At 42.3% G+C, this 26033-nt stretch overlaps 2 protein-coding genes across 5 annotated transcripts in view; both read right to left on the reverse strand.

Moving 5' to 3' along the window:
* Ccdc176 (coiled-coil domain containing 176) overlaps positions 1-26033 on the reverse strand; it is a gene marked incomplete at its 5' end in the record, with an annotated part of 41777 nt that overhangs the window by 6026 nt on the left and 9718 nt on the right. For 2 of the 4 annotated variants that reach the window (XM_005409399.2, XM_005409398.2), the window contains 7 exon segments: positions 529-772; positions 6196-6297; positions 9920-10413; positions 11587-11731; positions 13532-13602; positions 15658-15738; positions 23294-23437. In XM_005409399.2, coding sequence (XP_005409456.1) covers positions 529-772; positions 6196-6297; positions 9920-10413; positions 11587-11731; positions 13532-13602; positions 15658-15738; positions 23294-23437 — 1281 coding nt within the window. 4 annotated transcript variants of the gene reach the window in all.
* LOC106147150 (RING finger protein 113A-like) lies at positions 18993-20852 on the reverse strand. Its single transcript, XM_013507140.1, has one exon. The coding sequence runs from the start codon at positions 20530-20532 to the stop codon at positions 19522-19524; it is 1011 nt and encodes a 336-aa protein (XP_013362594.1). The 5' UTR covers positions 20533-20852; the 3' UTR covers positions 18993-19521.

Genomic DNA, 26033 nt, shown 5'->3' on the forward strand with positions numbered 1-26033 from the left:
CAGTTTGATCCTAAGTACCAAGAAAGGAAAGCAATGCTGGGTGTAATGGCACACACCTGTAATCCCAACACTTAAGAAGGCTGAGGCAAGAGGATTGCTGCGAGTTTGAGGCCAACCTGGGCTACAAAGTGAGCCCAAGGCCAGCCTAAACTGCATAGTGAGACCCCGCCTCAAAAAGACAAAAAAAAAGAAGGGAGGGAGGAAAAAAGGAAAGAAAGAGGGAGAGAGAGAAAGAGAAAGCAAAGAGAAGAAAAGAGTACCTATTTGGGCTAGACTGCTCATCTTTCTATTTTGTTGTGTGTGTATGTGCGTGTCTCCTGCACTAACAGAGGTACGAATACACATTTGTGTCACGTGTAATATGCCTTTAGGGTGGACAGTGCTATAGCATGTGTCATGATCTCACGCTAGTCTATTGTTATTCATTCCACTGACACCTGAGACTCCTGCTGGCTAGGAAAAAACCGTAAACTAGCGAGAAGCTGCAGAGAAGGGTAACAGCTGCGTTATCTGACGAAGACTCCTTACCATGTTGGACTCCTGTGATCCCGTCAGAATGCTGGGTAGTGACTTTTCAGAGTCTGAGATTGGAACTTGCTGAGTGATGAATGTCTGATCTTGAAGCTTGCTTTCATCTGTCTGATCTTGAAGCTCAACTTCATCTGTCTGATCTCGAAGCTTACTTTCATCTGTCTGATCTTGAAGCTTACTTTCATCTGTCTGATCCTGAGGCACAACTTCATCTGTCTGATCTTGAAGCTTACTTTTATTCCTGCAATAAAGACAAAATGACAGTTTGGCACAACCGTACATGAAACTTGGCTCAGAACAGCAGACTTGCTGTACTACTCTCGCTCAGTCCTAGCACATGTACGATGCCCACAGAACCATCAGGGTCAGGCTCACACTCATGGATTCAACAAAAAAGCTCCTACCCAAATTCCTTCTTTTCCCACTGTCAGAAACAACATCATCCGCACCTAGAGGCCTACAACCCTGGCCGTATTTCCTGCTGTGGGTAAAAGTCAACCCACATAATAAGGCACTGTCTCCTTATGCCCCCATGTTTCACTATACCCTTAAAGTGCTAAGTGAAATGCTTTGGTTGGATGAATTTATTTTCAAAATAAACTTACACAATCATTGATGCAGTGTGTTAGGCAAGTTAATATACTCACTTAAAACTGAGACAAGTTGACAGGCATGAATGCCTATAATCCCAGCTACTTGGGAAGCTGAAGCAGGAGAAACACAAGTCACAAGTTCAAGATAAATCTGGGAAATTTAATGAGATCCTAGCTGGGCGTGGTGGCGCACACCTGTAATCCCAGTACTTGGGAGGCTGAGACAGGAGGATCCTTGTGTTGTGAGTTCGAGACCAACCTAGGCTACAAAGTGAGCACAAGGCCAGCCGGAACTGCATACTGAGACTGTCCCAAAAAAAAAAGCTGCAACATGTCAAACTCAAGAAATACTTATGAAGATGATGATAATAAAGGCACGCACCTACTCTGCCATAAAGGGTAAACCTGAGTCATTTTTAGGTAAACAGATGGAGACCATAATCTTAAGTGAAATAAATCAGACATACAAATATCACAAGGTTTCTCTTGTGTGAGAAAACCAAAGGATAAATAAAGAGCAAAAATGGAGGATAGGTACTAGGAAGTAGAACATGTTCAAAAGGAAAAGGAAATAAAGAGTTTTTTAAAAAGAAGGGAAAAAATGGAAACAAAGCTTCCTAAATGGGAAGGGAAGAAAGGGTGAAGGGAGGGGAGGGGAACGGGAAGAAAAGGAGAATTAAGACATACATACAGGTACAGGTTCCTCATGATGATTGTGATCATTATGTATGGCCAATATTTACTACTAATAGTAAATTTTTAAAAATAAGGTACACAACAGCCATTAGTGATGACAGGCTCCAACTAGATTATTAACCAATATACCAAGAAAAGCTCTCCTCCCACAAAAAAACAAAACAAAACAAAACCCATTGGAACATAGAAAGGTTACACAATGGAGACAGGCCCAGCCGGAAAATTTGTCTTTATAATTTAGAAAGACTAGGGTTAAGGACAGGAAATAACTGCATGACTAATTAAGTATTCTAAATATGAAGTGAAAAGTAATTTGAAATGAGCTTAATAGAGGTTAAAAAGTATAGTATACTGATCTGAGAGATAATGACACCTGTCTCACTCCTGAACTTGTCTTCAATTAGACGCCTATGACAGCAGCATAAACCCATTCAAAATCTGGACGTGTAATAGTCTGCATGACAGTGACGTAAGAAAATGTACTTTAGACACTAGCACAGCTTTACTGGTTGCTAAAGCATTGATTTATTTTAGTCACCCGCTGGTTATATCCCTGACTTAGACCAATCACAAAGATACTGGACTGTTGGGTTCACAACCACACAAAATCAACTGAACTCTGACCAACTTCCGAGAATCAGTCCATGTGCCTCAGTAGACTTCTACTCCAGTGGTACCACAGTTTACCAACTTGTCTTACATCTTCGGAAAAAGTGGCTGCATTTGTGTCTGTGTGATGCAGTTTGCAAATGGAAGTAAGATTTTGTTGACCACTTTTGTTTGTGAATCGAACTGTTTGCAAACACGGCTGTTTGTGAACTGCGGAATTACTTTTTTTTTTTTTTTTTTTTCGTTTTTCTCCGGTGCTGGGAACCGAACTCACGACCTTGCGCTTGCCAGGCAGGCGCTTTTGCTGCTGAGCTAAATCCCCAGCCTCTTGAACTGCGGAATTACTGCACCTGGCTTCTCCCGTCTGGCTTGCGCTTTCTCCCTTCATCTCAACATTTCACCATCTGTTCCTATCTCATTTTTCTTCTTTATTCAGTTTTGGCATGAGATTTCAACAGGCTTAAACACAGTGCCACTGTGAGTCAGGTTCGAGGTCACTGTGTTGTGTACACGATCTCACAGAGTTCTTTCTCCAAGTATGGAACTGGAAGCCCTGGAGCTCTGGCTGTTTTCTTGGGTCCAGGGGCATCAACTCACAGTGAGACCATCAGTACCTGCAGTGTGGAATCCACCTCCACCGCTAACACCTCTTAGGAAGGCTACCAGTGACGCCAGAGCCATCCCGAACTCCTTCACGTAACCAGTCACTCTTTAAGCTCTTCCCCTTTGCGTGTGTTCTTTCTTGCCTGCTCTCCGTCCTAGTTACTCCTAAGGCCTCCAGCCCCACCTCTCTGCTCTCCAACTTCACCCACACCAAATGCATTTTCACTGACCACAGCCGTCTCGCTCTCCTCAAGCTCCAGTCCCTATATCTGAAGGCCTTCAAGCTACTCTTCACTTCCGTATACAGCACTGCCCTCATCAACATTAACTGCAAATACTATTTCTGCTGCCCAGAACGTTCTTTTTTCCCTTTTGTTCCTGTTTACCTTTTAAAAATCAAATCAGCTGGGAATGGTGGTGCACACCTGTAATCCCAGCACTCGGGAGGCTGAGGCAGGAGGGTCATTCCAAGTTCGAGACCAGCCTGGGATACAAAGTGAGCTCAAGGCCAGCCTGAACTGCATTAGCAAGACCCTGTCTCAAAAAGACAAAAATTAAAAAAAAAAAAAAATCAAGGTTTTACTTCTTCAAAAATTCTGCTGACTCCCCAGTGAGGTCAGACTAAGCCTTTTTTTTTTACCACCGTATCTTTTGTATTTATTTCTGCAATAATTTGAATAATGTTTTCTCTCATAAAATAGTTTTATGAACCATAAACTCCCTGAGATTAGACTTGCAGTCTTCATTTTCTCAACACTGCACTTTCAATAGTAGCATTCGGTGTATATGTTAAGTGAATTAGTGGATGGACTAAATAAAACCTAAACATTTTTCTCATGCTGACTTTTCTGATCTTCCCTTATCTGTACCACCATCCTTTGTATTTCTTAAATTGAAAAACTTGACCTTTTTCTTCCCTTCATTCCTTTTGTCCTTTACCACCAAGACCTCCTCTTTCCCATGTGTTTATCAGTTTCTCCCCCCTCCCCCTTTTGTTTTCTGAGGCAGGATCTCACTATGTAGTACAGGCTGGTCTCGAACTCATGGCGATCCTCCTGCCTCAGCCTCCCGAGTGCTGGGATTATAGGCCTGCACCACCTCACCCGGCTTCCCCTTCTTTTCTGACTGCTCCCACGCTTGCCTGACACAAACCCACCACATACCCAGAGTAGTGCTGTGGCCTCTGCTGCACCCCAAGTAGCCTCTGTGTTCGGTTAATGTCAGCTTTGCAAACACTGACGTTGACCTGGGACCCCTTCCAGGAGAGAGTATGAGTGCAGTCCTCCTCATACTTCCTGAAGGTATAGAACTAGTACACACAATACTCTGAAATCCACAATGGCAGTAAATTCAGACTGAGTGATTTTTCAGGCTCAATAAAATTTAATCTTGTAAGTTAAAGCTTACTTCTAGTGACCCTGAAGCGTCACCAAATTCCCTTCAGCCAGACAGCTTTTTATCAATGCTCCCCAAACACCCCGTGCCCATCCCTAAGCCTGGGTTTGCGTGCTGCCCACTAGGCCCCTTCTCTGATGCCCCCTCTCTGCTACTGTCCCACTGTCCCACAAAGTACCCCAAGGCACCTCTTTCAGGAATGTCTTCCTACTGCTCTCTTCACTGACGTGTTGTCTGAACTACAACTGTAATTTTAAATCAGACTTTATTGGCACATTTTAGATACACATAATGATCACATTCATTATAGAGTCCAGTGTAACTTACGGTGCCACCTAGTTTTTTCCCTAGTTGTATTTGGTTTTAAGCAAACAGATCGTGAGCTCTGAGTTCAAAGACAATTTCACTTCATTCTTTTGAACCCCTGATAGTACCTAAAAGTTCAAATATAGGTACTTGGTATGTACAGTACGTGCCTGATGTCTTCTAGACAGCTCCTATTTAATACCAGGTTTACGTAGTCGCTGACAGAACAGTGCACAGTTGAGGCATACTGGTGCACAGCTGTAACCCTAGCTACTCTGGAGGCGGAGGTAGGAGGATGACAAACAAGGCCAGCCTGTCTCAAGATAAAAAGTGACTGGGCACGTAGTTCAGTAGCACACTGCTTTCACAGCATGCATAAAGTCCTGGGTTCAACCACCCCATACTGCAAAAAAGCAGGAGGGGGGCAGAAATCAATGGATCCAAGAAGAATCTTTTAATGATCTCTTCCTCTCCCTCTCTCCACTCTCTCGAGGCAAACTAAGCTAGATCCCCAGCTCTTTTTATTTTTACATAGGGTCTCACTAAATGGTAAGTTACCCAGGCAACTTGCAATTCCCCTGCCTCAGCCTTCCAAAGAGCTGGGATTACAGGCATGCCCCACCACACCTGGTTCTATGACTTTTTCTTGTATTAGAGAATCCCTTGATTAATACACAGCTTAAAAAATCATTTACTTATCTTTGCAAATCAACAAAACTTTAACAGTTGTTGTTTCTCTGTGGCTACGGCACATTTAGCTTAGAAAGGTTCTAACTTCTTAGTAAGCATCACTTTAAACATGTAAGATTGTTTTTCAGCCAAGCATGGTGGTGCACACCTATAATCCCAGCACTAGGGAGGCTGAGGTGGAAGGGTCACTTTGAGTTCGAGGCCAGCCTAGGCTATGCAGTGAGTTCAAGGCCAGCTTGAACTATACAGGGAGACCCTGTCTCAAAAAAAAAAAAAACCCTTTGGGGGCTGGGGATTTAGCTCAGCGGCAAAAGCGCCTGCCTGGCATATGCAAGGTCGTGAGTTTGGTTCCCGGTACCGGAGAAAAACAAAAAAAAAGGAAAAGCAAAACACAATCCAATTTTTTTTTTTTTTTTTTTTTTCTCCTCTTCAATTCCAAATCATCTTTTGTTTTCATGTTCATTCATTCAACTCCCATTCTTTATCTCTGGGAGTTGCAATAGCTACACAGTGGAACCCTTTTGTATTTTCTGGTCCTTAAATATATTTTCTTTAATTCAGAATAAAGGGCCAGGGACGTAGCTCAGTGGCACAGCGCCTACCTGGCAGGCACAAGGTTCTGAGTTCAATTCCCGGTACAAAAAAAAAAAAGAGTTCACTGTTTAAGTTCAAGTTCACTGTTTAAGTTCATTGTTCATTTAAGCTCATTGTTTCCATGTGGTTTTTAGCTGGGACAACAACTTAGCATTTCACTGCAGAAATGGGACATTACCTAGGAACAAAACCATTCATTTTTGCAAAGAGCAATCTCAAGACTTTCTCCTTCTGCTCCCAAGTCAAATCTCCAATATCCACATTTTTTTGAGTACTTGTCCTGAAAAATTTCAAGGGGTGAAAAAGGGAAAAGGAAAAATGTGGTCAAAATAGGCTTTTCTTTTTAAAAAAATATAAAACATGTGAACACAGGAAAAATTTATACCATAACTGAGTATTACGTAATGACAACAAAGCAAACTAAGTGCGTTACAAAATCATGAAGTTAAAGCAGATACCAACATGCCAGCCCATCCAAGATGTTCTAGTCACAAAGGCGAACATGACAAAAAGTACAACATGAAAAAGTATTTGTGCTCAAACATTAAGCAAATGAGCAAAACAAGAATACTGTCAACCAGCATGTATCTAGCGATGGTCAAAGACAAAAGTCAACAAGATAGTGTTGGTGAGACTACTGATGGATGTTTTTCTTACAACATTTCTTTTTACATTAAATATTTTACTATGAAAACAGATTGACAAAAAGTAAATTTACAGAATAACATTAAATTATAGTCTATTTTCTTACCTCCGAATAAGGCTGCATTTAAGGTTTCCAGGTAAGCCTTTTTTATTCTCTCTGGTACTGAGGATTGAACCCAGGGATTTCTCACTGTGCTGCATCCAGTAGCCAGCTCCTCTGCTTTTAGTTTTTATTTTGAGTCTGGTCTTGTTAAGTCTCTCAATTGCCCAGGCTGGGCTCAAACCTGTATCCCTCCTAGCTCAGGGTCTCAGAGCGCTGGGTTACAGGCTTATGCAACCACTCCTTCCCCAAGCAAGTCTTTCTGTACTGTAACGCTCCCAGAGGATTAGTAATGTACTTGCTATTTACAAAAGCTAGTATGTATTGATATATAACATAAAAAATATGTTTGTAGATAGCTCCGTTGGGTTAGATTTATTTAAAAGTTTATGTTTTGCCTTATGGATACCATTTATTTCAATTGTCTTTCACCAATCTGCCTCTTAAGAAGATGATGTAATTTTCTTTCTTTTTCTTTCCTTTTTTTTGTCTTTTTGAGACAGGATCTCGCTATGCAGCTCAGGCTGGCCTTGAGCTCACTTTGTAGCCCAAGCTGGTCTCGAACTCGCAATGATCCTCCTGCCTCAGCCTCCTGAGTGCTGGGATTACAGGCATGCGCCACCACACCCAGCTTTTCTTTTTTTTAAATTATGGTGCTAGAGATTAAATCCACATGCTAAGCATATGCTCTACCACTAAGCCACACTCTATTAGATCCATAGAGGATCTAATATTCTAACCGCTGCTTCTGCCCTGCTTGTAGAGGCAATGGAACACTGAAGTTAAGTGCTAGGCTGCCCATTAGCAAAAATGTCACACAAAAGGCAGAACGGGAACTCTAGTTTCTATAATGATGTGGCAAATCATTTTATTTAACTTTGCTAACATTTATATGTAATACACTGTACAAAATACATGTAACACACTGGACAAAAGCTGTATAGGAAACTGCCTTATACACAGTAGGGGCTCAACTTATTAAATTAAAATGTGGAAATTAGTAGTTAGGCATGGTGACACATGCTTGTAATCCCAGCACTCAGGGAGGCTGAGGCAGGAAGCTCAGGGCAGCTGAATTCAATCCCAGTCTGTGCAACTTATCAACTTGGTCAGATGATGTCTCAAAATAAAAAAATTTTAAAACGGTCTGGGGATATAATTCCCTCAATCCCTAGAATTTAAAAAAAAAAAAAAAAAAAAAAAAAGGAAATTACAGCAAATCTCTTCTTAATACAAGTGGTATTCAGACCTCTGAACATGGCAAAAAAGTAATAAATTATACTATGGGTACTTTTGAAGAAGGAACTCTTTTACAGGCAATTAAGCATGTATAATCCTCTCAACAGCTCTAGAATTCCAAAGAACCTACAAACCATTCCCTTAAAAAGTAAGTTAGGGGCTGGGATGTAGCTCAGTGGTGGAGTGGTTCTCTAACATGCAAACAGCCATGGATTTGATCCTCAGCACCACAAGTAACTACGACAATGGGCCGGGCGTGGTGGCGCACGCCTGTAATCCCAGCACTGGAGGCAAGAGATCACTGTGAGTTGGAAGCCAGCCTGAACCACAGCGTGAGGCCTCATCTCAAATCACAAAGCCAACCAAAACCAAGCAAAAATAAATAACAAAATAAAATGTAAATTCACGGCAGTAGGAAGTCCTTTAAATTTCCTGAGCCCTTTGAAGAATCCAACTGAATTGACACTAAAGCATACTTTTTTTCTCAAAATCTTCAAAATGCACTATAAGCTTTGATAAAAGACAACCCTAACAGGAAACAACTGTCTCTAGTCTGCGACTGCCTCAAACACTCCAGTGCCTTCCTCACAATGGCAGTGTTCTGCATAATGCAGTGATGGAGAATCACTAGTGAGTACTCTCCAGTCCACAGAACATTTCTGTACAACCAAGGATCATTACAGAGAATTATTATACTGATTTTTAAAAACTTACATGGTAAGTTAATATTTTATTACCAGCCAGGCGTGGTGGTGCATGCCTGTGATCCCAGCATTTGGGAGGCTGAGGCAGGAGGATCCTTGCAAGTTTGAGACCAGCCTGGGCTACAAAGTGAGTTCAAGGCCAGCCTGAACTGCATAGCGAGACCCTGTCTCAAAAAGACAAAAAATAAAAATAAAAAAAATTTATTACCTATGCTTATCAAAAATATTTAACCTGATCCCAGCATTCTGGAAGGCCGAGGCAAGAGAATCACAAGTTCAAGCTCAGCATGGGCAACTTAGCAAGACCTGTCTCAAAATAGAAATATTGTAAGAGGGACTGGTGATGTAGCTCAGAATGAAGGTGCTGGGTTCAATTCCTAGCACCACCAAAAACAAACAAAATCACAAAAGTATTTATATGTTAGTAAACTTTTAAGCTCACAAAGGTGTGAACAAATTTTTCAAAATCCTAACTTTTGCTTTAAAGTTTGAGTTTTATCACTAGCAACAAACATTATCAATTATTTTCCCTAAAGTAACAGGTTCACTTTGATATTATATAGTGAGTCTGTATCCTGACACCTTGCTAAATTTGATTATTACTTTTGGTAAGTTTTTTAGAAATCTCTCCAGATTTTTTTATGCATATGATAATATCTTTTGTATAACAAAGACATTTTTATTTATTTATTTCCCATCTTTAACAAAGTTAGTTTAACCTAAATCTTATCAAGCCTTTATAATCAATTTCCAACTTATATGAAATAAGATAAAGGAGCCAGGCATGGTGGCACACACTTGTAATCCCAGCATACAAGAGGCTGAGGCAGGAGGATCACTGGAGTTTGAGGCCAGTCTGAAGTGCACAGTGAAACCCTGTCTCTAAAGAAATAAATAAGTAAGTAAGATAGATAGATAAAGGAACAAGTCCAAACATACTACAGTGACATTTTATGGGACAAATCATCTAGTTTCTAACAAGTTTCTGTCACAAGAAGAAAGGGGACATCTACTAAGAATACAGACTAAACCATGCACAGGCTACTAAATGCAAAGGTTACAAAGATGCACAATCAGTTCCCATCCTCAAGCAACTCACTGAGAAATCTGTCCAACAACATTTGAATACTAACAAACCAAACTCTCTGAGTTCCTATTTCTTCAAGGGGCACAAAAATAGCACAAAAGGCAATATATTAAAGTATTAGCAGTACCATTTTTCAGCCTCCATAAGATCCTGATTCACACTGTTGGTGCTGTGTTCTCTGCCATCAAAGGTCCTGATCTGCGGATACTGTGTTTTTCCCGCACACGCCGTTCTCATTTTTAAGTTGAAAGCAGCTTGTGCTATCTGCTTATAATGCTTCCTGCTGACCAGGATCTGCTGCTTCACTTCATGCAGAGCATCTAGAAAGAAACTTTCCACTTCAGTTCTCTCGTCCAGTATGTTCTTGGCCAGCTTCTTCACTCGGTTCATTTCCCTGTCCTTCATCTGAAGCAGCTGCTGCAGCTTGTCAATTTCTACTTGACCTGCCTGGTTCTCTATCACTGCCTGTTGCTTCACTTTCAAAACTTCAGTCTCAAACTCTCTGGCCATAAAACTCAGAGCATTCTCCAAGTCTATCACCTTCTTCCGAAGGATGTGGATTTGTGTTCTTTGCTGGGTAAGTTGCATAATTTTCTCCTTAATCAGTAGTTCATTGGTCTCCTAAAAACAGATGAGAGAGATAAATGCTGTTTTTTCTTCAATCATTCTAGAACCTACAATCTCCTCCATAATTTCTATTACTTCATGAGATTTAAGTTTGATGCCAGAATGAGGTGACCCTTTTGGTATTTCTACGTATAAAAGGCGGACTTGTGAGGCAATCTGCTGACTTTGCTAATTATGAAACTTTCAACCTCCTCTAAAATTCTGAGTTTAAATATTTTACATTATCAAAACTCATAAAACTAGACAGTAAAATACTAACAGCTAAAAAGAGAAACTACGGTAGTCTCCTATTTGCCTTTCTCAGTATCCATTTTCCTTTTCCCTTTACATAGTAATAAAACCTCAACTTTACTGGGCAGTGAGCTAAAAAGTTCCCAGCCTCTCTTAAAAGTTCAGCATAGTCAAGGGCTAGTCAATACACGGTAACTGGAAAAGTGTGTGGGACTTCCAGGAATACTTCAAGGCAAGGTTCACCTTCTTTCTTCTTGTCTTTCCTTCCTGTTGGAGGTAATGAATAGAGCGTAGTAGCCCCGCCGGCCGTGAGGCAACGCAGATGAAATAAACCCTGAACTATACAGCAGAGTAAAGGAAGCTAAGTGTCTTTTGACTTTGTAGCACTATAATTCTTGCTGTGGGCTCTTTATCTCCAGTTTCCACTAGGAAAAGGAATAAACCCTTCTGTGGTGACATGATTAATGTTAGGTCTGTCACCCTCAGTCAGACCTGTCCCTAACTGATTCAGGGACCAACTATAAGCAAAGTGAAATGCATATTCTAAGGCAGTAGAGGATAAGAATCATATCTGTATTTGTAATATATTCTCTTTTTTGGCTTTTTTTGAGACAGAGTCTTGCTATTACCTTGAAATCACAATGTAGCCCAGGCTGGCCTCAAATTCCTAGTGATCCTCCTGCCTCAGCCTCCCAAGTACTGAGATTACAGGTATGTGCCACCATTCCTGGCCTTCTTATATATTCTTTGTAAGGTCAATTCTAAGCTTCTTACAAGACATTCAGTATTAATCTTTTCAGATAAGGAAAGTGCACCGTTCAGACAGAAGGAAAACGGTCCTGTTCTCCTTATGTATCATCATTGTACTCAGTTATTAGTTCTCACCACCCTAACCCTTAAAAGACAGATAAGAAACAGTCTAACTGAGAGCGGAACCTTTTGATGTAACAGACTGGCATGACTATCTTTCAAATTCTGGGAGGTTTTTTGTAGAGCATCAGCTTCCTTCAGGTGGTATGCCAGAGCTTTCTGGAGATAAACATTCTCTTTAAAAACATTTCTTCCAACAGCATTCAATTGCCTGAAACAGACAGAAAATGCTAAAATATAGGCCTACTTTTTAGAATTATCAAATGAAAGTAACGATTGCTCGACTCCTTACCATTAATAATGAGTGGGATGTAGCTCGGTGGTACAGCACCTGCCTACCACACACGAGACCCTGGACTCAATCGTTAGCACGCGCACACGCACCTGCACAGCCACCACTCATGTCGCTTATGGTGGGTACTCAACAGGTAGGAGGGGATCTTGTGACTAAGTTCTCACCCCACAGGAAAGTGAAAAATAATGTACTACTGCCAGATACAAGTTTCACATGCCTTCTCCTGTCCACACAACTGAACCTGAAAATATCCTAGGAATCCAAAACGGAGGAGGTACAAGATGGAAGCAGCTCAGCTTCCCAAATCAGCATCAGAGAAGAGCTCCCAGGCCACAGTGGATTTTAAGATGAGCGAGCAAGAAACAAACCACTGAGGCCTGGGAGTTAATCTGTTAGTATCAGGCACCTAGCATTACTTCTGCAAACATACCTCCTGATAATCCTGCCAGCTTGCTAATATTAGCCCCATTTTTAGAAGAAGGAATTTACTAGGTGTGATCAAAAGATACAGTGAATGTTTTCACGATGGTAAAAGACACACTGGCATTAATCCCCCTTAAAATGCTCCCTCTTGCTCCGAATACACGTAGCCCATCATTCTTGATACTTTGTGAAGCAGTCTGACATCCTCTTTTCAGTTGTTTTTTGTTTTTTTAAAAAGCAGTGGCAAAGTTTATTCAAGAAAGCAAAAGCCAAGAGTGGGAGAGAAGCTGGCTCTGCAGAGCAAGCTTGGACCAAGTAAACACAAAGGGAGGGGAGAGCAAAGACAAACGTACGCTCTATGCTGCCGGGAAGCACAGTGAGGGCTTTGTGGAAAGCTGCAATAGCCCGCATCCTCTTTTGTAAGTGCCTTTAGTTACACTGTCAATGCTGTCTTGAGGTCCTGAATCACTTTAAAACACTTATCTTGGATGGCCATTTTGACTTTGGGGAAGACCCAGAAGTCACACAGCGTTCTAGATCTGGGGAATAAGGTGGATGAGGACACACGGTGATGTTTCCAAGAGCTTGCCTTCCCACTGATGGTGCTAGGCAGCAGCATTCACCATATTTTTGATCACAGCTCTTAAAGACACTCATAAAAGAAGACTTCTGAAACTGTTTCAGGGGCTAGGGATACAGCCTGGCAAGTGCAAGATCCTGGGTTCGATTCCCAGTACCAAAGGAAAGAAAAAGTGCTTCAGAAAATGGCAAGAATGGTAAGTGTGATAGGTGTGTTTGTTTGAAGCAAGGGGGATAATTTTGAGGAGGATTAGTGGCAATGTATCTTTTATTGTTATAATTTTTTAAAATGTAAAAGTTCCATATTTTTTTTTGTTCCATATATTTTGATCACACTTTGTTTCTTTGTTTTTGTTTTTTTGGGGGGGATCAGAAATCAAACTCAGGACCTTGTATTTGCCAGGCAGGTGCTTGTGCCACGGAGCTATATTCCCAGCCCAGATCATACTTTGTAATTTCAAGCAAGTTAAGAAATGTTACAAAGTTCAGTTAGTATACTCGCTGAGACCCAGGGTCCTACTTCCAAGTCAGGGTTCTTTTCAGCATAGCTGCTACAGAGAAGTCACAGAAAGGGGGCAGGGAACCAGTGAGGGAGAACAGAAGAGCACACTGAAAGAAAGCAAGCCAGGAGACAAGGGGGAAGACGAAAGCTAAGAAGAAAACACAGCCACAGAAAGAAGGCAGGCTACCAAGAGAAGGAGGCAGCAGGCTTACACCACAGCTTCATGGTGCGCTTTCTCTGCCAGCATTATTATCTTCTTCTCTGCCTCTTGTTCCAGCCGGTGCTAAAAAAAAAAAAAGGCTGTTTAAACACAGGGCTATGCTTACAAATTTTACCCAACAGAGAGCAATTGTTTCAGGACTGGAGATGCAGCTCAGTGATAGAAAGTTTTTCTCACAATGCATGACACTGAGTTTAATCCCCAGCACCACCAAAAAAAAGTAATTATTTCAGAATGTCAAATAAAACATGCCTGTTCACCAGGCCGGATGTGAAGAATTGTAAGCGCTGGCCACACAGCCAGCAAGGAAGAGCGTGTAAATACAAGAACCTCAGGGTACCTCCTGCTTTCTCTATTAATCAAACAACACAACACACACATGGGTTGGAAGTGGATGTCCACACCCGTGTCAGAAACAAGAGAAGGGAGAAGTCCTGCTAAGGCAACGTGATGAATCACTCATTTACCCACTGAACACTATTACTGCGAGTCTGTGGTACACAGGTCCTTGATCTCATAAAGTTCATATTCTCGAGCAAGATCCAATGATAATTACAGCATACTGAGCATTTACAATGTGCCAGCTGCAGGTCTGAAAGCTCAGTATGTGTGATCTACTTCTCACAACAGCCCTATGAACCGGGCACTGTTACTATCCCCCAAAGCAAGGACCGAGGAAAAGAGATGCGAGTGGCCGGGCCAAGTCACAGAGATAGTAGGTGGCAGCTAACACACAGGCAACCTCCCTAACAAGGACACACATGAGTAACAGCATTAACAGGCTGTGTAAGTGCTATGAATGAAATAAATGAGGTAACGAGACGGGTGCTAACTGGGGGACATTTGGGGCTGGAGTTTAGGAAATCGCTCTCAGAAAATGGCATCTGAGCTTTGAAGAATGAGGAGTCAGAGTGGAAGGAAGACACTCCAGGAAGGGACACTGGCAGGCATAAAAACAGGAAGGTAGGACACAGCACTCTGGTTCAAGGGACAGACAGGAATACACAGGAAAACAAAAGCGAACGGCTAGGACCTGGGGAAATGCTTTGTGACCAAGTGGAGCACACCGAGGCAGGAGGTGAACGAGCAGACCTGCTGCAAAGCCTCCTGCCTGAAGCAGCAGGCCCAGGCCCGACCCAGCAAAGGAGAAACACCCGTGTTGGTAGGTCTCTACCAACTCGGCAAGGCGGACGTGCCGCGGACAGACAGCCAACACTTAACTTCCATCCCACTTTTTCCTCTCCAGCTCCAACTAGCGGCTAAAAAAACAAAGCCCTCACTTTCCCAACACCCTTATACAGTTTTGGCCAGTGAGATGTAAGAACAAATCTGAGGGGCTGGGGATGTAGCTCAGGGGCACAAGCACCTGCCCGGCGAAGCACAAGGTCCTGAGTTTGATCCCCGGTACTGCAAAAAAAAAAAAAGAAAGAAAGAAAGAACAAATCTGAGAGCTTCTAGGAAAGCTTTTATGTCTTCCAGATAAAAAAGGGACAGATATATCTGAAGATTCCCCTTTCTTGCCTCAAACACAAACAAAATTTGGAACACTCCGAACTTCCTACTGAGCTGTATCCCCAGTCCTTTTTACTTTTTATTTTGAGACAGTCTTGCTAAGTTACCAAGACTAGACTCAAACTTGTGATCCTCCTGCCTCAATCTCCTAGAGTCCTGGGACTACAGGTGTGCACCACCATACCTGGCTAACATGTATAATTTTTGTATTTTTATATATCAAAAATAAATTTAAAAAATAATCTCTGAATGGAAAGGGGGAAAAGACTAAACACTGAGGTTTTGTTTTTGGGGGGTTTTTTGGTGTTTTCAGACAGGGTCTTGCTATATAGTTCAGGCTGGCCTTGAACTCACTATGTAAGCCCAGGATGGCCTCAAATTGTGGCAATCTTCCTGCCTCAGCCTCCTGAGTGCTGAGATTACAGACATGTGCCAGCATACCATCTAGACACTGAGATTTCTAGAAAAAAAGCTTTGTTTTCCAAGTTTTATTCCATTATTATTCAATAAAAATCTAATGGAAAGTCGCTATGTCTCAGAATACATATAAGTATTAATACTGTTCTAATAACTAACACAGTTCCTTATTAACACTAAATTCTGTACCTTTTCTTCAAAAAATCGGCCTTCCATTCTTCTAAGAGTCTCCTGATGTTTCTTCTCTGTCACCCTTAAATTTTCTTTCAGCTAAAATTAAAAAAGGAACAAAATGGTCAATGGGAAATAGGGCTTACTGGAGCACATTCCTAGAAAATACTCAATGACTGTTTTCTGTTATACATTACTTTCCAGTCCGAAATACACATAAGAATTCAGAGTCCTCACCTCTAAGCACCCTAGTTGCCTGAGTCTTCGATAGGTTTACAAGATCAGTATTGAGCTTTAAATACTTTCATAATTAACAGTTCTCAGGGCATTCAAATAAATTTTTCTCATAATCATATTTTCTTTTTTTTTTGAGACAGGGTCTCACTATGCAGCTCACGCTGGCCTTGAGCTCACTTTGTAGCCCAGGCTGGCTTCGAACTCGCAGCGCTTCTCCTGCCTCAGCCTCCCGATTGCTGGGATTACAGGCATGCGCCACCACGCCCGGCTTCTCATAATCATATTTTCAAAGTACCTTCATTTCAAATGTGGAACAACAGAGTCATAAAATTGAGAACTGGAAGGCACATTATAGTCAAACTATACAATTATCCCACTTAATATAAAAATCCCTATGAGAAAAATGTGCTGATATAAATATCATTAATTCACATCTCAGTACACCATGCTGCTCATTAATAGTTCTCATTTTCAATGCAATGTTCCTGCCTCAGCCTCCCAAGTAGCTGAGATTACACATGGGAGCCACTATGCCCAGCAGGATGAATCCTACTTCTGTTCTCTAAAACTATATAGACTAAAAAACATATAAAACTTTTAGGCAAAAAAAATCTAATCTAAAGCAATGATCTGTAATCTACTAGCAAGAATGAATTATGACTGAAATAGGCATTTAATCTCTTGGGCCACAAAAAAAAGGGCAGTAGAGTAGGGCCTTCCATTAGACAAGGTGCTGTCTCTCACTAACAATTTGACTGGGCAAATCATTTAACTTTTCTAAGTCTCAGGCTACCAGGTTAAAAAAAGGGGATAGCAGTAGTGCCTATCTAATAGGGGTGCAGCAAGGATCAACAATGTGTGTAAAGTGCTTAGCATAGTACCCACTTAATACAAAGGTTAGTTCATATCATTTCTAATCGTGTCCTTCCTCATACCTAACTGTATTAAATCTCCATCCATTTTATTTATTTATTTATTTTTGCAAGTACTGGGGGTTAAATCCAGGACCTCTGCACTAAACTATATCCCTAGCCATTTTGTGTGTTTTTGTTTTTGTTTTTTGTTTTTTGAGACAGGGTATCACTAAGTTGTTAAATTGCTAAGGCTGGGTTTGAACTTCAGATTTTCCTGCTTTCGTTTCCCAGAGTGCTGCAATTACAGGCCCTGCACCACCATGTCCAGTTTATACTTCCATTTTATAGGATCTCTTTCAGATATTCTTTCTTCCTAATTTTACACGATTATTTGTAATGGCTTCTTACACCATTACATACTTCCAAAATTAAAGTCAATATATGAATTTAAGGAAACGTTTTCCACAGTTGTGAGGAAATAAATGGCCTTTTCATATGCCACTAGACTCCTCCTAAAGTCTAAATTAATCTTTCAAGATAACTAAGCAATGCATAGCACCCTTAAATCTCATTAGCTGGGCGTGGTGGAGCAATCCTATGATACTAGCACTTGGGAGGCTGAGGCAGGAGGATTGCTGTGTGAGACCAGCCTGGGCTATTTAAGTGTGTTCAAGGCCAAACTACACTACATAATGAGACCCTGCCTCTTAAAAAAAACCTCATGGCCCAGGCGTGGTGGTGCATGCCCATAATCCCAGTATTCGGGAGGCTGAGGCAGGAGGATCACCAAAAGTTTGAGGCCAGCCTAGGCTACCTACTGAACTCAAGGCCAGCCTAAGACTGGCCTTGACACAGCAAGACTGTCTCAAAAGAATTTTTTCCCTACATAAAACTGCATGGAATTCCATTTGATGGATATACCATTATTCTTTGCTGTCCACATTTGGATTTTTTCACTATTATAAAGTGTTAGGAACATCTACGCAATGCAGTCTTCTATCTTTAATGTTCAGAATAATGTCTTAAAAGTGAGATATACAGCTTAAAGAACATGATCAGTATCTGGTGAAATGTGTTTGTAGTCTCAGCTACTAGGAGGTGGGGGCCAGAGGATCACAAGAATTGAGGATATAGTACTCTGTGCTGGTTGAGTTCCATACATTAGTGGTATCACATGGTGACCATCACATGGAGTACAAACTACTAGGTTGCTGGTCAGTAGTGGGATGGCACTGTGAAGTTACCACACCCCAGCCTGGACAGTACAGAGTTCCCATCTCCTCTTTAAAAAAGATCATGAGGTGTTTTTTGTGTGTGTGTTTCTTTTTTTGTCTTTTTGACACAGGGTCTTGCTATGCAGTTCAGGCTGGCCTTGAGCTCACTTTGTAGCCCAGGCTGGTCTGGAACTCACAGCGATCCTCCTGCCTCAGCCTCTGGACTGCTGGGGTTACAGGCATGTGTCACCACGTCCTGCTATTTAGTGTTATTAAAATATTTAAATATGATGAAAAGTCAGCCTACAATTTGCATGTCATGATTCATCTTTTATAAAAATAGCATATCAAATTTTTAAAAAGAGTATTTTTGTACTAGGACTCGAACTCAGGACTTCACACTTGCCAGGCAGGCACTGTGCCGCTGAGCTATAGCCTCAGCCCTAAAATATATTTCTACAGCCTAGGTGTGGCACATGCCTGTAATCCTTGAACTCAGGAGGCTGAGGCAAAAGATCGCTGTGAGTTCAAGGCTAACCTGAACCACACAGTGAATCCCTGTCTCAAAAAGACTAAAAAAAGACGAAAAAAAAAAAAAAATATATATATATATATATACACACACACACATACATATATACGTTTTTTTCTACTTAGAAGGAAAAAGGACTATGCACCAAAATATTAACAATGGTCATCTCTAAGTAGTGTAACTAGTGCAGGCAGAGTTACTTTTAATTTATCTGCTAGGCTAAATTTGCTAAAATGAACATTATTACTGTCAAAAGACGACTAAAACGATTGAAAAATAATAACTGCAACCTACCAAAATGTTTCCTCAGTTATTCAAGTGTAAAGAAGCTGGGCATGACGGCACCCGCCTGTAATCCCATCACTCAGGAGGCTGAGGCAGAAGGATCACCTCGAGTTCCAAGCCAACCTGGGCTCTTAAGCCAACCCTTACCAAGACTGTCTCAAAAAAAACCCACACAATCCCCCACCTTTCTCCAAAAAAACAAAAACAAGTAGAAACTTTTGTTTCAAGATGTATGCTTTGAATACTTTTTGAATCTTTTTTTCAAGTTGTACAACGAATTCTGCACTGTGCATATACACAACAAAACTTTCTGCCTTAACGCACATCTTCCAAGTTGAAAATTCGTAGGTCCCATACCTTCCTCATTTCTTCCATATTTGAGATTTACAGAATCATCTTACTTTTCCCAGAAGCGAGTAACTTTTGCACTTGTAAATCAGGTCCTCTTTGAAGAGTATCAAATCTATTTCTCCACTAGGTGGCAACACTGTTCCTTAAAAAGAAAAATCACACCCAGGCCCGGAAGAACATAAACTTTCAATTCATTTGAGTCAGAATGTGCACCTGTACGTGGGGTGGCTACTGTGAGTTGCTGAAAAGTTAAGTATATTGATTCGGTCTGTAGCACCTTCACATAAATAGTTGGTATTCCTTCCAGAAGACATCATACTCCTTCAATCGTGGCTGTTTTTAAGACTACCAAAAGAAAAACGAAATATTTATGAGATCTCACAATTATGGAAAACCTAAGTAGCGGGAATTAGTCCCTATCAGGGTGTTCTGGGATATCAGAAGCGCCACCCTCGGAAGTGGCTCGATGCTTCTCCAGCTTGGCGATCAATTCTTTGGCAGGATTGAAGACACCGTTGGTCTGCTGGTCACAGACATAGCAGCGCGAGGTGGCGCGGAAATGCTGCAGCGCACAGCTCTCGCAGAAATAATGCTTGCACTTGGTGACCACTGGGTTCTGAAAGGTCTGGCGGCAGATGAAGCACCTGAACGGTATCTCCTCAGCATCGCTTCCCACCTCATAGTTTTCGTCCTCGCAGACACCATAGCGGCCCTCGTCAAGCTCACGCTCGATCTGCCACCCGTGCTTGTAATCCGAACGGTCGTGGAGGAATTTGCAGCTGTCCCCGAAGCCGCAGAAGCCGGTCTCCTTGTAGTCCTTGCAGATGTCGGGCTGGTAATCCCAGCGCACGGTGGCCCGCAGGTGCTCGGGCGCTCGGATGGGGCCCTTCCTCGCCATCCCCGAGGCGGCGCTGCCCAGAGACGTGTCCTTGGGCGCCAGGTACCTCTGGTAACTACTGATTCCCCGGTAGACCCTGTCATCCTCCTTGCCCCTCAGCTCTTCCTGGACCTTGCGGCTGCGCTCCAAGATGGCCTGGGCGTCTCGCTCCTTCTCCGTGTCCAGCTCGTAGACCGCCGTCGCCCCCATGTCCTCCGGCCCCACAGGCTTCGCCGAGCGCGTGGACTTGTACACCACGCCCAGACGCTCGCTCTCCTCCTCCTCCTCGCCGCTCGGACAACCGCGGGCCGCGCTCCGCCCGCCGCTGCCGCGGGTCCGCTGGACCATCGGATTGCCGGTCGCTCGTTTCCTCTCGGGCCGAACCACAGTGCTGCCCTCGTCACCGCTGCTGCTGCCGTCCCCGGGCTCAGGGTCGCACGCCGCGCGCTTTCGGTTGCCTGCCGCCCCTTTCCGCTTGCGCTTTTTGAAGAGGAAGGCGCACACCGGCTCCGCCGACTTCGCGGGAGACTGTTGCTCCGCCATGTTGGCGTCCCAAGCGCCTGAACGGCAGCGGTGGCGACGCTGGGCGGCGCGCAGCCTTACGTCACAGCACTCGCGCGACGGCTTACGTCACTGCACTCGCAAGACGCCAGAGGCCGACGCCCACCAGAGCTCCAGTGCGCAGGCGCCAGCCTCCCCTTCAGGGCTTTATGGGAAAAACGATTTATAAAGGTTTGCTGTGTAGCTTGTATTTTGTTACTACAAAAACAACACTGTTCGTGCCTCAAAGAATTTAGTCTTTTAGAGGAAAAGACAACTATGTAGTATGGCCTAAGTAGTATGAGAAAAGATAGGAAATGCCAGAAAGGTACAGAAAATAAAGTTCTTTTCAATAGGACTCTTAAAAGAAGTTTCGCCGGGCGTAGTGGCGCACGCCTGTAATCCCAGCACTCAGGAGGCTGAGGCGGGAGGATCGTTGTGAGTTAGAGGCCAGCCTGGGCTACAAAGTGAGCTGATCTGCATAGTGAGCCTGAACTGCATAGTGAGACCCTGTCTCAGAAAGACAAAAAAAAAAAAAAAAAGTTTCATGGAAAAGATGCATTTGAGCTGAGCCTTTCAAGGACAGGAAAAAATTTAATGGACAGACAACTACCAGAAATATGTTCTAGCTGGGCCCAGCGGTGCACGCCTGTAATCGCAACACTTGAAAGGCTGACACTGGAGGATCAATGTAAGTTCCAAGCCAACCTGGGCTACAAAGTGAGTTCAAGGCCAGCCTGAACAATATAGCGAGACCCTGTCTCAATCAATCAATCAGTCAATCAATCTATCATATTTTTTTAAAGTGTCAACGAAGGGGGGACCTTAAGAAATAAGTGAATATCCAGTTTGGGAGAATTACAAAGAGCGAGCGTTCACGCAAAGTAGAGCGGGTATAGCACAAGGAGATGATACTGTCTCTAGGTAGGTTAGGGTCTTTAACACTATTGTGCCAGGACAATATTCCGTTTACAGTGGAGAAATTTTAAAGATTTTTTTGAGGAGGTGGTAATACCGGGGAATAAACCAAGGGCCTTCGCACAGAGCTACATCCCCAGCCCTTTCCATTTTTAAATCCTGAGACACGGTCTCCCTAAATTGCCCAGGCTGGGCTCTATCTTTCAGTCCTCCTGCCTCAGGATGCTGGGATTACAATACAAGTATACACTACCACACCCAGCTCCCAAAGATAATGCTTGAGGGACGTGATCCAAAACATCAGAACTGTGATATTTTAAGGTTACTCCTGCAGCTGTATATAGTTTGGACTACAGTGATATGATGGTTTTAAAATCCATTCACAAGGGCCAGGGAGATAGTTCAGCAGCACAAGCACCTGCCTGGCAAGCGCAGGTTCTTGAGTTCAATTCCCGGTACGGGAAGAAAAACAAAAATAAATAAAATACGTTCACAATCCTTTTTTTTTTTTTTTTTTTTTTTTTTGAGACAGTTTTTTTTTTGTCTTTTTGAGACAGGGTCTCGCTATGCAGTTCAGGCTAGCCTTGAGGTCACTCTGTAGCTCAGGCTGGCCTCAAAGTCACAACAATCCTCCTGCCTCAGCCTCCCAAGTGCTAGGATTACAGGAGTGTGCCATCACACCCAGCCAAAACATTCACAATCCTTTAACACTACTTTCTTCAAATGATGGAACCTAATTCCCTGCCCCTAAAATGTGGGCCACACTTAGGGCTCACCTCTAATTAATAGAATAAGGCAGAAGTGACCCTATGTGACTTGCAACGGTAGCGTATACGACTTGTCAAGGAAGGGAGGGAGGAAGAAGAGGAAGAAAAAAAGGCTTCTAGCTGGCTGGCTGGCTCTCAATTCACTCTAGGCAATCTGAGATTATCACCAATCTCATGCGGATACTCAAGCACCTTACAAGAGCCTAAGGCTTCCTAATCACCAGCAGCAACTTGACAGCTATGTAAAGTGTGTTATCTTGGAAGTGGATCCTCAGCCTCCTGTCAAAGTTTAGATCACTGGCATAATATTTATACCATGGAAATTAACAAATGTTATAAATCAGGACCTTTAAAAATTTTATTGCTACATTTTAGATTTACATGATGATCACATGCGTCACAGGGATCTGTACCTATACATGACATACCTCATTTCTTCTTTTTCCCATCCCCTCCCCTCCCTTCAACCCCCTTGCCTTCCTTATTTACAAAGGCTTTGTTTCCGTTTTCCTTCTATTCTCTTTATTTTTCTTTCCTTCTTTCCTTTCCCCTCCCCCCTCCCTATTCCCCTTCTCATGGGAACATTTTCTTCCCATTTCCCCGTATCTATTATACATTTTGGCAGGACCTTTGCTGTGAGAGCTGCACGTCACTGCTTACATCATTCTCACTCTACAATGTGCACTACTTTAAGCACTTTATATATATTATTTCATGTAATCCTACAACAATCTACAGTAAGACAGTAATTCTTATCCTCATTTTACATACCAAGAAAAGTAACTCTGCCTATACTCAAAGGTGAGTTCAGCTAACAATGTCATTTATTACCTTATCACTAATGTGATAAAGTTATGTGCTGAGCTGAAGGACTGAAAAGCAAGAGAAAGAGCACAGCAAGGTCAAAGAAACTCTCTGAAAGTACTTAGTATTCCTCACCCTGTGCACCACGGAACTGTCTAAGTTTTTCTAATATTACCATTCATCATCCTAACTATATTTTCTTTTAGAACTTTCTCAAATCTCTTAAAGAAATTTATCAAATCTCTTTTAAGAAGAAAGAAAAGAATCTAACTTACATCGTCTAATTCTTTCTCCATTTGAATTTTTTTCTTCTGGAATTGTTTTATTGTTTTCAGCTCTGTCTGAATCATGCCAATTTCTTTGGCTTTTTGATGGAACTGTGCCTCCAGCTCACCTATTTGCATAGCATACCTTTGTCCCTGTATGCAAAAAAGAAGTAAATTAGTTAGGAAACAGAAGTTCCACAGAATCGCCTTCTACTTGAAGCCCTGAGCCATTTGCATATATCTTCTTTGAAGAAATATCTTATTTTTTCCATAAAGTTTAAATTTCTGTAAAATGATACCAACTTCACTGAATTAAAAAAAAAAAAAAAACCCAAACCAGGCATGGTGGCTCACGCCTGTAATCCCAGCACTCGGGAGGCTGAGGCAGGAGGATCACTGCGAGTTTGACGCCAGCCTGGGCTACAAAGTGAGCTCAAGGCCAGCCTGGACTGCATAGCAAGATCCTGTCTCAAAAAAAAAAAAATTCCGGACAGCACTGCAGTCACAAGTTAAAGTCCTACCTGTGCAACTTACCAAGACCCTGTCTCCAAATAAAAAATAAAAGGCTTGAAGATGTTGCTCTGTGATAGGGCCCTCCTGGGTTTGATCTCCAGTATGACCCCAAAAAAATTTCTGGAAAAATTTCTTTACCAACTGGTCTTGCATAGAAAAGGAAGAAAATAAGATTAAAAAGGATGACTCAGGCAGAGCACTTGCCTCGCATTGTAAGGCTTTGTGTTCAAATCCCCTGTGCCGCCAAAAAAACAAGAAACACAGGCAGGGCGGGTTTGCGTGAGAAGACTAAACAATCTCTAACCTGCAAGGAGGATAGATGACAAGTTACCCAAGGTGAAACTAGCAAGCGAAGGGACAAAGGGGGTAAATATCCCTAGGAAACAACAGCAACAATGGTTGAAGGAGGAAAGAAGAGAGAAACAAGAGAGGAAAAGGAGAAGGAAGATGAGAAGGAGGAAGGGAAGGAAGTGGAGAGAAAAGGAGAGAGGAGGAGATGAAAAGGACAAAAAATAACAAAAAAATGAAAAAGGCTGCTAAAAGAAGTGTGAATGGCTCACAAAAACATGAAAAATACTCAACTTAGCTCATAAGCAGAAAAACGCAAAGCAAAACTACACTGAAAGGCCATTTTTCTCCTATCACAAAAAAATCAAGTTTATGGTACAGCCTATTGGTAAAGCTACAGAGAAACACACAGGCTCATGTAATGAGTGGTACTGCACAATACCTACACAAATAGATTTGAAAAAGTCCACAAAAATCACATATTTTCTTCAGCCTATCAAAACCACTTATTGGAATACATCTCAAAGACATAGTGGCCAAAAGGTGAAAAGACGTGATCACAAGATTCTTTATTAGCCAGGCATGGTGATGCACGCCTGTAATCCCAGCACTCGGGAGGCTTGGGGCAGGAGGATCGTTGAGAGTTCAAGACCAGCCTGGGCTACAAAGTGAGCTCAAGCCCAGCCTGAACTGCATAGTGAGACCTGTCTCAAAAAGACAGAAAAAAAAAAAAAAAAAAAAAAAGATTCCTTATTGGAGGCCAGATACGGTGGTGCACACCTGTAATCCCAGCACTTGGGAGGCTAAGGCAGGAGGATCACCATGAGTTTGAGGCCAGCCTGGGCTACATAAGTGAGTTCAAGGCCAGCCTGAACTGCATAGTGAGACCCTGCCTCAAAAAAAAAAGTATTCTTTATCAGAGCACTAATTATAATAACAAAAGACTGGAAACAAGACAACCACTCGTTGAAAGGACACTTCTCTGGGCTCTGTGTCCGTGCCCCCAGTCCCCAGTGGCATAGGTGTGGAGTGCGGCCTTTAGAAGGTAATCAGCTTTACATGTGGTGAAGACAGTGGAGGCTCCGTTAGGGGCTGGTATCTTTACAGGACATGAAGCCGCCTGGAAGGTTCTCTCCATGTGAGAGAATAGGAAGAAGGCAGCTGGCTGTGACCAGGAGGGCCCTCACCAAGAACCTAACATGTAGTGCCCTGACTTCAGACTTCCAGCCTTCAGAACCACAAGAACAAAATTTTTAAGCTACCCAATCCATTCTGTCCCAGAAGCCCATCTGACTAAGGCCATTTGAGTAAAATATGCTACATCCGTATGGACTACAATGCAGCCATAAAAAGGGTGCAGGAAACAAAAAAATACGAAGAAAAAGACACCTTTAAGCCAGGTGCAGTGGTGCAGCCTATAATCCCAGAAGTCTGTAATCCCAGCACTCCGGAGGCTGAGGCAGGAGGATCCTTGGGAGTTCGAGACCAGCCTGGGCTACCAAGTGAGCTCAAGGTCAGCCTGAACTGCATAGCGAGACCCTGTCTCAAAAAACAAAAAACAAAAAACAGAAAAAAAAGGATGCAGAACTATTATACACATATACATATTGCTGTGGGGTAATCTCCAAAAAATATTACCATGGAAAAAAAAAGACACAGGTCTTCGTGTTCTGTATGCTACCTTTTATCTGAGAAAGAGACACAGTATATATTTGTTTATGTTTATTACAAACATAACTAAATATATACGTTTTGTTTTGTTTTCTGAGACAGAGTCTCAATATGTAATGCAGGCTGGCCTTGAACTCACTTATGTAGCCCAAGTCTCAAACTCACAGGGATCCTCCTTCCTCAGCCTCCTGAGTGCTGGGATTACAGACTTATATCACTATGCCTAGCAGTAAGTAAAAAATATATATACATATATAAAAATATATTTATATATACT

Source organism: Chinchilla lanigera, unplaced genomic scaffold, assembly GCF_000276665.1.
Source record: "Chinchilla lanigera isolate Chin_1 unplaced genomic scaffold, ChiLan1.0 scaffold00122, whole genome shotgun sequence".
In the NCBI taxonomy this organism is placed as follows: Eukaryota; Metazoa; Chordata; class Mammalia; order Rodentia; family Chinchillidae; genus Chinchilla; species Chinchilla lanigera.